Consider the following 13,076-nt stretch of genomic DNA (forward strand, 5'->3'; position numbering starts at 1 on the left):
TACTATTTAGATCGTAGCTGTCCACAAAAACAAATATTATTTAGATTGGTTAGGTTAGAGTTAGTATATGAATATTTGGTCGCCGAAGGCGACCAGGACGCCGAGAAGCCGAGGCTTGAATAAACAATTACTATTTAGATCGGAGCTGTCCACAAAAACAAATATTATTTAGATTGGTTAGGTTAGAGTTAGTATATGAATATTTGGTCGCCGAAGGCGACCAGGACGCCGAGAAGCCGAGGCTTGAATAAACAATTACTATTTAGATCGTAGCTGTCCACAAAAACAAATATTATTTAGATTGGTTAGGTTAGAGTTAGTATATGAATATTTGGTCGCCGAAGGCGACCAGGACGCCGAGAAGCCGAGGCTTGAATAAACAATTACTATTTAGATTGGAGCTGTCCACAAAAACAAATATTATTTAGATTGGTTAAGTTATATAAATATTAATATACTAACCGTATATTAATATTTTTTTTAAATAACTGTTCAACTGAAACTCGAAATCGAATACAAAATCGGATTTAAAATCGGATTCAAAATCGAATACTAAAATCGATTTTCACTTTCACAGAATAGATTATTTTTCACATCTCTATTCATTTAATAAAGTATAAACGCAATCGGCCATTTCGAATGTGGATTTTGCCAGAACAGTGTGTGTTCACAGTGATCAAGTGCAAATTATAAGTTAAAAAGCCGTTACTTTTTAGGTTTTTTTATTTTTGCGTGAATGTGCGTTATTTTATTAGCATTTTTTTAAAACTTGGCTTTACATACATACTAGACACTGATTTCTTGCGATCATTTTCAGATTAGTACTGTAAAAAAAAAAATTTTTTATTTTATTTTTTTGGTTTCCTAAGCGCAAAATTTGTGGTGGGTGATTACTACACCCCCTCGAAGAAGTATATTAAGCATGAGGGTGTGCAATTATTTTATCAATTACCCTCTCAAATTTGTAATATTAGCGCGTTTAACCAATTCAAAAGGGCATTGAAGATACATATTAGAATGAGCCTAGTAGACTTAAATTGGGACAGCTGATTGCGACGTGTATCTCGTTCGTATATATACATATTAAGTTTCTCATATAATATATAAAAAAAAAATTGTAATGTTAAATAAAGTTCTGTAAACATTATATTTTCCAGTTACTTCAATGTACCACGAGCCGCTTCCTGGTTGGGTGGACAGTTGGGTGACAGCTACAGCCGTCTTCAGTAACGTATCCAGGGGTCTAAATCCGTACATTTATAGCACTGAGGACGTCGTTTGCGATATTATTCCCGTTGATTACGTTGCAAATTTTATCATCATAGCCGGGGCTAAGGGAGCTATGTAAGTTACCAAAGTCTGTATTTCTAAGGCTGTATTGTGCTGAGTACAGAGCTATATGTTATATGTGAATATAAACAGTAGTTGTTAACTTAAAAATTAAAAAACAAAATTCTATGAAAATCTCTTAACTGATTCTCTAACGATGTGCGTGTGTATAAATTTATTGCAGTAAAGAAAAAATGTACAAAATTTGTAAATCTATATATATAAAAGAAAGTCGTGTTTGTTACAACACTTATAACTCGATAACGGCTGGACCGATTGCCATGGTTTTTGATTTGTTGGATTTGTTTCCGTCCCGAATAGCAGAATAAGCAATAAAATATCGGATAAGTTAACGAATAACAATTAATTAATTAATTTTACGAATGCAAAAACCATATGGTGCCATCTGTTGACAAAACTACGCATCATTTTACGTCGAATTCGTGTCAGTTCAAGAAATTCCGATCTTGAGGTGAATGAGGAGATGCATAACCATGCTTTGATTCTGATCAAAAGATGTTAGATATCAGAAAGTGCTTAACATGCAGTATCGCCATATTGACGCTAGAGAGAAGATGCCTAATGTGTAAAACTGCCATTCTTCTTTCGCAATGGCAAGCAATAAAACATTTCTGTATTTGCAAAAAAGTTGTATTAATGTAATACTTAACATTAATAAAATCCTAAAATAAGTTAAATTAAAGTAACAACGATATTATAAGGTTGTAGGGCGGAACGAAGTTAGCCAGGTCAGCTAGTAATTTAATAAAATATTTATTCTACTTTGTCATTAATAAGCGTATTTCTATATATAATATATGTATAGCAAACTTGCAAATTAGTAGCTATGAGTTGACCATTTAAATATTATGTACTAAATTTTAATTAAAGAATGGATCTACTATAATTTTGTTATTCGATTATTTGTACGAATCTTAATTGATTTTTTGCATAAATAATAAATCAGTCTGTCACCATTTTAACTAATGTCCCTCTTTTTTCATCACAGTGTAAACACAATTTGACAGAAAGAAACAAAAGAGTTAAAGTTAGTCTTTGAGTATAGCTTTAAGACCTTATCATGTTTTAAAATTTTATATTTCAGAACGGACGACATCTCCGTGTATAATATATGCTCCAGTTCGGAAAATCCTATTACTTGGAAAGGCGGTTCTGATTTATATTTAGAACAAAGCAAACGATTAGGCTACTGTAAGTATAATTCATCTACTTTGACTATGGCATGGCGCAAAACCTTAACTAGCCAGTACTTTGCAACACCCAATGGTGAGTGCCATCACGACTCGAGCTTTTATTCCGCGCGATTCCAATTTTGTAACATGCTAATGTGTAGCTATACACATGTGCGTACGGTAATGGAAAACATCGTGAGGAAACCGGTATGTTACTTGTCTTTGAAATAAAAATAATCAAAGAAATGGATGCATTCTGAGGCTAAGACCCATATAGGGTTGTAGCGCCACTGGATTTTTATTATTTAATAAATCATAACTATTTCAGCTAATAAGAACATGCGAGAAATGAAGGTATCAAAATCAAAATTCGTAGTGAATACGATGACATTTATTCTGCAAACGGTACCTTGCTTCTTTGCTGATGTCGGACTGGTCTTAAGAGGAAAAAAACCTAGGTAATTTTTTATTATATTTAAATCTAAAGAAGGCACTTAGGATTAGTTTCAACTCATTTTCGCAGCGAACACGAATTTATTGGTATTTTTTTCAACGTGGTTAAATTATCCAAGATTTCATAGGGATTCATTAACTTATTTGAAAATATTCTATAGCCTATATTAATCTATCTACACTATCCTTAATCCTCGGAGATAATGTACGGTTATAATGGTACAAGTATTATTCAAATAGGTCCAGTAGTTTTGGAGTCTATTCAATGCAAACAATCAAAGTTTACTTTGTATAAATAATGTAGATTATTCTTCATAACCAAGTAGCTAGGTTTTGAGTCTGACACACATCGATTTCTAGATCATTGTTTCTACGGGATGTCAGATATATGCGCATATGAAAATTCAAGATTTTAAATCAGGATAAGGTAAAAAATTGTAAGTTTAAAATTTTATAATTAAACCTTAAATAACTTTTATATATTATTACAAAAATATTGCATAAACTTTATAATTAAAGGATTTCACGGATCATATCTAACACCCGCAAGGTCTGCTTTCTCACTAGGAAATCACACTCCTAATGTTAATAAAAAGCGTACCGTACCAATTACCAAAAAAATAATAAGCGTACCACATTTTGTCGCTAAATAATCGGCGGTAATATCCATTAAAGCTTATAGTTTATTAATACTATATTTTACCATTTTTGATAACACATGAAATTTTGTATTTATAAAAACAAGATTTATCGCTTTAGTTCATCGTGGCAAAGCGCCTCTCTACTCTGAAGTCCTGTGTTCAAGTACCGGTTGTGCCATTAAAATCTGAATGTTCGAATTAATACTATATATAATAGTTTGGATACTTTCTTATACAGTAAAGGAAAATAAAGAAGCTATCAATGGCAAAAGTTTCAGGCATAGAGAGCTGATACAATTCATTACAGGGATGTATTTATTCTAATCCTAACTTTAAGTAACGTGGGACAAAGGTAATATACATAGAAGAACAAAGAAGCGATAGAAAAATAAACTTGTAACATTTATTTTCATTTTTCAGACACTTCAAAGAAGCTTTTCGTTCATCTCTACTACGAGATATTATTAGACCGGCAACGTCTACGTCCTTGCTTGTTAAATCGAAAAAGACCCAGGCCTTAATCTCCACTCTGGATGACCACGACAAGAAGTCATTCCCATGTGACGTCAACAACATCGATTGGAAAGAGTACAGTGCCATATTCTGCAGGGGCGTTCGGGAGTTTTTACTGAAAGGAAAATAAGATTTAATTTTATTTAAATTAGTAATTTAAATTTTTAAACATGGTCTTTGAGTATTGAAAATAATTTAACCCTTATGTAGAGAATTTCTAGGTAATTTAATTTCATTAAAAATATAGGTATGTTACCTATATTTTTATTCAAATTCAAACAGTATTTAAAATTCACTTAAAACGCCTACTTACTTACCTTACATGGAGTTAATTGAAGGCTTTATATAAGAATAATATAAAATCAAGACAGGATTTTCTTTTAACATCCATTTACATATACAGTCCTAAATCATCATTTCATATGATTATATATTTAATCTGCAGGGATATAATAAACAAATTGTCATAAATTTATTTAAAAAAAAACAAAATAAAACATCAAGAATGCTAACTTAATTTGCACATTTTAAAAGCGTCATTCGTTTTTGTTTGTAAAATATATTAGCATACTTTGCGAGACAATTAAGCGAGAGCAGTTTTTATTAAATTATACAATTATTGTCAAAATTATAGAAAATAAAGAGTTTGATGATTTATACAAATGTGGAGGACAATTGTAAAGAAAGCTAGGGCCCATATATTGAGGCATTATGAATGCTTTAAAGGGAAATCAGTATTCATAATAAATTTACTACGCAGGTGTAGTAACAGGTAGTATTTTTATACAACAGCTTCACGAAAAGAGGGTACTGAATGCTTAAAGGCCGGTAACGCACTTGCGATCCGTCGGGTAGAATTTATTTTTATATAGAGCAGGGGGCAATTGGGCAGGAGGCTCACCTGATGTTAAGTGAAACCGCCGCCCATGGACACTCTCAATGCCATAGAGCTCAAGAATTCGTTTCCTTTTAAGAATTGGTACGCTCTTTTCGTATAGGACCCTAATAAGCCCTCAACCCTCGAATTAGTTCGGTTCGGAAGCTGGTTTCAAATAGTGGCGGTCCGCTGCAAAAACTGTCTTAAGAATCGCTCAGTTGTGCACGGCGGACGTCGAGGTGATACGGGTGAAATTTCGTATTCTACCTCGTATCCATAGACGGCAGTATCACTTATCAGATGAAGCCCCTACCCATTTTATAAAAAACTACTTGAAAGATACAAATGTCACCTCAATTGACACTGATAATTTATTTTAAGTGGATTCATGATAACCAGCTGACAAATTATACGATCAGGTGAAAGGATTATTATTATCACTTCCTTTCATTAAATCTATAATTAAGATTATATTTGTGATTCCCGTAAAATTTACGTCAATAGATTTTAGTATATAAATCTGTCTTGTCTGAATCTGACAAAATTTTGATCGACGTTAAGTATATATGTACATTAAGGGCAAGCAATCTTACATGTTAATACTTAGAAGATTTAAATTATTGTCAAAACACTTTGTACATTTGCCATAAACAAATTATGACGGATTTTCTGCATCTGTGTTTACACCTGTTTATCTAATCAGTTCTACTACACATCACGTCTACATTCTAAAAGAAAAAAAAACCTAAACTGTAAATACTTTGTATCATAACACACGCGCAGAGTCAATGGATGTCGTAGCTTAAACAAATTTTTAAAAGCAGGCGCGATAACTTTCAAATCACGCATAAGCTGAGTTTCGTGTCAAGACTTATTTACCTCGATTTTTATATCAGATAAAAATAGAAAGGAAAATTACCAATCAACATTTTATCTTTCATTCATAATAAGATTTGATTATATAATGAAAACAACAGTATCAGTCATTTGAAGAAAGTTATCGTGATAGTTTTCTATTTATTCCGGTGTCTTATCTACTAGCTTAAATAAAAAAAAACGACGGGTTGCACTCCGGGAGTGCCGGCAGAAGTGAAAACTTGAATATTAACGTTGTGCATTTATTATATTTTGGAATGGTTAGGGAATAATTTTGCACGAATTGCTTTAATTATCAGTATAAAAGTAATATCATTTATGTGGTGGAATACAATATTTATTTTTTGCGCTATCCTACACAAACATGACAAATTATATTACATTAAATACGCCGCGCCAGCTGTCTACTCTTCGAATTTTTGATCAGGTCACGTGTCCTAAAAAAAGTGTACAACGCCGCATAACAAGTTTTCACTTCAATAATTCAATTAGGAAAATTCACTATTTTTTAAGTTGCCATTTTTTATTCGCGTCAGTCTGACCAAATCGTTAATAATAAAGCTTTAGACGTTTCGCAAAATTAAACCTTGATGTATTGACTTAAGGTTCAATTCCACATGCATATATATCTGAGGAAAGAGACAAATTAATTAAAACCGTAACTATATAGAAGGTATGAAGGTTCATAATCCTTTAAAAAAAACATCCGTCTTTCGAATTTTCGATCAAGGCACGTGTCCTGTCGTGAGTTTAATTTTTTTTAACCATTACAAAAAAGTGTACAACGCCGCTAAAGAAGTTTTCATTTGAAAAGTTAAATTTAAAATATCTGAAAGTTATTTAAATTATAAGTATTAAATAATCTTGGTATTGTAATCCCTTAGAGTTAAATGTATTTTACAATAATGTATTTAGAATATATAGAAAGAATGAAAGATTGTAAAATTAGATGTGGAATAAATAAGGAAATAGAATGTTAAACTTTTCAACAACGAATTTTTTCCAAATATCTATTCATTTTTATTGAATTGTCTTATATAAATTTATTTATGTATATATATAAAAAAATACAGCGTACACAGATCGTATTACGAAAGTCTTTGGAAATAATTTTCTCAATAAATGTCTCCACTGAGACATTTTCATCTTGTAATTTAAAAGTATGGCATTAAATATGAAAAGAAACTAGTATGTTTCTTAATTATATACTAGATGGCGCTAGCAGCTATCGCGGTTGCCAAAAGTAGTTGATTTGGAGATGACAGAAATCAAAGTCATCGGGGTTGCATATAATATTGTTTAATTATGAGGAATGAGGATATTGTAAAAAGCCTAAAAAAATATTGATAATTTTAATAACTTTTAATGCCGTTTTTTTTCAGGTTAGATAGTGTGATTTAAGTTTAATAATGTAATTAGTATAGTGTGTAAGAACAAAAATAAAAAAAACTTTATTTTCAGTGCAACGCAATTGTTTATTTGAACGTTCAATTCCAAATAAAATAAAATATATTATCTTATAAATATATAAGGAAATTAAATTAGTTATGATTTAGTTATAGTTTTGATTAGCAATTAGTTGAACCTTGTTATATATCGCTTATAGGTACTAATATATCTTCATTTATCCTAAATGTAAAACCGTTTAATTTATCAATATAGGTCAATTAACCATCAACCACGACGCGGCGCAGGTTTACATTTTTCACGAGCTATTTCTATTAGTATCCGGAAACCTATCCATCTGATTATAAAACCTTTTCTACGATTTCTATTGCCACACCCAAATCATTTTAGACTTTGAGCATCCACGAACAGAATGATTATATGTTAAAATTCAAAGGGAAATTAATAAAATCTGACCCAGAGGTAGCTTCTTCTTTTGAAGAGTTCTTTACAAATGTACCACTAAACCGTACCAAGTCCCTAGATTCTTCACCTGCTGCTACGATCTCATTGCTAGAAAAATGTGTACCTGAATGTAATATTAAATTTCAGTTTAAACATATAACTTGTAATGATATCGTTAAAACTTTTAAGCTTATTAATTTTAAAAAAAGTAAAGATTTATGGGGTATGTCAACAGTCATTTTTAATTCCGTTATTAATGTAATAAGCTCTGAATTGTCTATAATTTTAACAGATGTATCGATTGTGGAGTCTTTCCGGACGAAATGAAATTAAGTAATATTACACCGTTGTTCAAGGCAGGTAGTGAGTCTGATCCGTCAAACTTCAGACCTGTTTCCGTGTTCCCTGCGTTGAGCAAAGTTTTTGAAAAGATAATGCTAGACCAGCTTTCTTTACATTTTAATAAAAATAAACTCTTACATAATAAACAGTATGGTTTCACTAAGGGTCGCTCCACAATCGATGCCGGTGTGAAGTTGATTTCGGACATATTTAACGCCTGGGAAGAATCATATGATGGAGTCGGCGTCTTTTGTGACCTGTCAAAGGCCTTTGACTGTGTTCATCCTGATATACTCGTTGGAAAGCTTCAACACTATGGCGTTGATGGCAAAGCTTCCAGCCTGATGAATTCATATTTAAAGGGAAGGATCCAAAGAGTTCATGTCAATGGAGTCACCTCTCCGGGTTCGCAGGTATCAATGGGCGTCCTGGGAGGGTATGGAGGGTTTTAAAATTGCATTTGTCTTCATACCTTTTTTGTGTAGGTAATGCAATTACAGCGATTCGGTTGTCTTTATAACCCCACTCCATTTTATATCGCAAAATATTGTACAATGTATTGGCGCCAAAATGAGAAAACTCAATGAACAATCATATAAAAATGACAGATAATTATTGTTTTTACAAATATATAATTTAATGTGTTATTAAAAACGGTAAAATATAGTATTAATAAACTATAACCTTAATTGATATAACCGCCGATTATTTTGCGACAAAATGTGTGTGTTGGACATTTCCAGTTTGCGGTTGTGGTCAGTTGTTTGGTTAATTCTTTAACTAGTTATTGGCTACTGCTTTACTCATTCTTAAAACATTACATTAAAAATGGCGCGTTACAAATGTTCCTTTATATAAAAGTGGTCAAACTGGCCAGAGGCCCACCTAATGTTAAGTGCCCATGGACACTCACATTACCAGAAGGGCCTTTTAATAATTGGTACGCTTATTATTTACATGGACAATAAAATCCAATTATAATTTCATAATCTTTTTTCTTAGTTATTTCGACTTTGTATTTGCGTGTTGTTCCCACGAGAATGTAACTGCGTGCTCCTATTTTACCATGCCTACTGCTGATAGGGGACAAATCTTTGATGTCATGTGGAACATGGTGTAATAGCTCCTTACAAAAAGATGTGTAAAACAAAAACTTAGCGATTAAAAAGAGTGGTACAGAGTTTATTGCCAGTTCTTCTCGTCCGTTCTATGCCCTTGATTTGAGAACTGGCAGTCAATGTTAAATTAAAAGCATTTAATATGTATTTCTTTATTGACGTTCATAAGTGTACATTGTGTTACCTAAATGAATAAAAGATTTTGACTTGACTTGACTTGTACCATAATAAAACCAACATTTGCATTTTGTCATATTAATTTTATCGCCCATGGACATCTACAATATCGGGAGGTTTTCAAGTTAAATAATAATTTATTGATTTTAATAGTAAATTAAAATCAATAAATTATTTTTTTGTTTTTATACGACATCCGTTAATAATTTTATTTGGTATTTGATTTTGAGTAGAGGTATTTGATTCTGAAAGTGAATTGTTGATTCTGAAACTTCAAAATGTCTTGTGTTAAAATCTCTGACTTCTAGTGTGAGGTTTCTTCAAGCTTTATGATATGATATGACCGTTGGTTTGCCTCATGCAATTCCTTTTTAAGATCAGAAATGCGTTTCAAGGCTGAAGGTGCCTCTAAATTCATATAATTTTTAGTTAGATTTAAGCTTCAAAAGTGTATATATTTGACAACTGTCGTACTTTTAGTTTGTGAGATATATATAGTATTTGGAGTGAAGGAACTTTTGTTTGTTTAAAAAATGGATAGAAATAATTACACGTTTTTATTAAAACATTATTCGAACTCTGCACCAGGAAAATTAACGAAAGGAGAAGGGCAAAATGAGGACCAGGAACGACGCACGTATTACCATACCTACGTAACTTAAAAAATTTTTGCATAAAGTAAAAAAAAGGATTTACAAACATATATATGGCATACAGAGTATATTTAAATAAGCCAAAAAACGTTAAGGGAGTGGTTAAATTAGTTGAAGCGTCTCTGGTTAATTAATTCAGTAGCCGAGTACTCTCAGAGTTTGCTACTTGCTGGGTTTAGGCGCTAAGCCTGATTATTCCAGGGAAACAATATTCATTTTCCATTAACATTGTCTTCATTTTACGCGAGCACTACCTCAAACTCAAACTCAAAATATCTTTATTCAAGTGGGTAACCAAGTACACTTTTGAATTGTCAAGTTAAATTAATTGTAAATTTACATTTACTACCCTTATTCCACAACTCTAAAACATGTTTATTAATGTTAAATAAGTTAAGTACATTTAAATATTTTTCCAATACAACAGAAGTACTTAATAAAAAACGGGAAAAATGGAGCGTGTTCATGTTCCAAGAAAATCAAATATTTACCAGCTCATATTTATAAACTTTGTTTAAAATACAAAAGTAAGATCCTGGTATTGTATATGTCAGCATAATGCCCGTTACTTATAAGCGATCATAACGAATCGTGGCCTATCACAGCTGAAATTATAAAGAAAATACAAACATTTCAACGATCAGCCGAAAGGAGCATGTTAGGCTTGAATCTTAGAAACAGAATTCAATGTACAACATTACGAAAGAAAACAAAAATAATAGATGCAGCTAAAATGGTGTGCCGCCTGAAATAGCGTTGGGCGGGGCACACAGCAAGAAAGTGAGACAACCGATGGAGCGAGAGAATGCTGCACTGGTACCCGCGCGACGCGCGCCGGCGCTGGGTGGATGACATCACCGCCGTCGCCGGGGTCACCTGGCCGCGCCTGGCCCACGACAGACACGAGTGGAAACGGATGGAGGAGGCCTATGTCCAACGGTGGACAAACCAAAACCTCACAAACAAATGATTATTCCTAAATGTTAAAGTGTATTTTACATAATGTTAAATGTTAATTTTTCAATTCAAAATCAATGAAAGTTCTAATCTATTATAGTTAAGTTTTGGAAATAAAGGCTATTATTATTATTATTACTTATAAACGAAGAGTCCAAGATGACTTTTGTTCCTTGGAATTAAAACCAGTCTACCAGAATTTAACCTCATATTTTTTTTAGTTTTAATCAATAACAATTAAGAAATTATACATGTGTATTTACTAAGACATCTTGAAACATTACAATCTAGCCTAACTTAAGACTAATAAGTAATTTAAGTCTAACCTAATTTACTAATAAGGATTTTTAACTTAAGAAAGTGTCCAATAACACTACTTACAGTCTCCATTAAAGGGAGACACTCTGTTCTTGTGTTCTATTTTTTCACTTACTGTTTAGTACTTAATACTAACGTGCACTAAGACTAATTTACTAATTCAAATGGTTTTGTCCTTTTCAGTCTTCTCACTAGGCCCGTGGTGTCAAGGAGTTGAATAGCCGCGACATTCACGTGATGGTGGAGCCTATGTTCGTGGGCTCCGGCAGTCTTTTTATTAATGTGGCGTCGTCCTCTACATTAAGGTCCCGATGGAGGTCGTAATTGCGAATGTACCACGGAGCATTGACTTAATTTAACATTAATACATAATTCATGTTATATCTAATAATAATAAAGAAAGAAAAATATCACTAAAATAAATCTAAATAGTAATTATAATTTAATCTTGTTCCATTCTTATTATAATTTTTAGATCAGCGCCTAGTAATAAAACTAAAGCCACAAAATACGTTACTATTCATAGAATCTGTGTTTGAGGCTAGTGGCTTCAGCGTGCGACTCTCATCCCTGTGGTCATAGGTTCGATCCCCGGCTGCGCACCAATGGACTTTCATTCTATGTGCGCATTTAACATTCGCTCGAACGGTGAAGGAAAACATCGTGAGGAAAACGACATGTCTTAGACCCAAAAAGTCGACGGCGTGTGTCAGGCACAGGAGGCTGATACTTGCCTATTAGATTGAAAAATGATCATGAAACAGATTCAGAAATCTGAGGCCACTGATTAGTTAGCCTTGCTATAAATGTCTGCAGTCTGGAGGTCGAGTTGTCGAAGATATTGTGGTGAAGGCGAGAGTTTGACATTCGGTTAGTTCGCGTTAAATATCTTTTCTGTATAGGCCAAGGCCTCAACTCTGAATCAAACCATCGATGATGTTTAACTCAACATTTAACGTTATCAATGTGTTAATAACTAGTAACATTTGTATTAGAAATAATAGTTTACCTACATTTAATATATTATGACAACTGCAATATTCAATTAAATAATTCATGTGTAATTTTGTATAATATTATCCAATGATTCATTACTTTACATTTCATAATTTGATAAAAACTTCATTTGAATATATTTACCCGAATAAGAAAAATAAAATAATACCCGGATATTTAGGATTATCATAATTAATTTTTTACGTTAATAATCACTTTTCGTGGTTATACTCAATAAATGACATACATACATACATATTTTTACATCGGTGGTCATATAATTAGAAACACTTCTTATGAATAAAGAAAGTATAACGTATAAGTCTTACACATGTAAGAGTTTGTATGTTACTGGCCGCTTGGACACATTAGAAACTTTTTAAAAAAACATTCATAGCTCGTTCTTTTTTTGAAATTGGAGAATAACACTTCTTTCTTGGCTCTTTCTATTATTTTGGCGGCAATTGAAAATTTGAATTATATTTTGTTTAAAATGGGCTATAAATAAAAGTTGTGACGTTTCAACTAGGCAAATAATTGTTAATTTACATATAGATCAAGGGGGCGTACAGAAGAATTGCTGAGAATTAAAACACATGGAACTGTTTTAAATGTTCTTAGAAAAGCTCGGCCAAGAAAAACCTCTCACAGAGAATATCGTTTGTCTTGTTAGTAAGTAAAGGCTACAACCACATTAAAAATGAAGTTTTTTTGCCAGATGACCCGAGAAACATCTCATCAAAACTTATACGCCTCAATTGTTTGAAAGAATCTCTCGAAAG

The 13,076-nt window shown here is 32.4% G+C and overlaps 1 protein-coding gene across 1 annotated transcript in view; it reads left to right on the forward strand.

Moving 5' to 3' along the window:
• The window catches only part of LOC125050968 (putative fatty acyl-CoA reductase CG5065), a 55,680-nt gene extending 50,660 nt beyond the window's left edge, over nucleotides 1–5,020 (forward strand). Inside the window, exons 9-11 of the mRNA XM_047651070.1 lie at nucleotides 2,435–2,541; nucleotides 2,851–2,980; nucleotides 4,037–5,020. Coding sequence (XP_047507026.1) covers nucleotides 2,435–2,541; nucleotides 2,851–2,980; nucleotides 4,037–4,259 — 460 coding nt within the window. The 3' untranslated portion in view covers nucleotides 4,260–5,020. The remainder of the gene's footprint in view (nucleotides 1–2,434; nucleotides 2,542–2,850; nucleotides 2,981–4,036) is intronic.
• The last annotated feature ends 8,056 nt before the right edge of the window (nucleotides 5,021–13,076 follow it).

This window comes from Pieris napi, chromosome 7 (assembly GCF_905475465.1).
Source record: "Pieris napi chromosome 7, ilPieNapi1.2, whole genome shotgun sequence".
Taxonomy (NCBI): Eukaryota; Metazoa; Arthropoda; class Insecta; order Lepidoptera; family Pieridae; genus Pieris; species Pieris napi.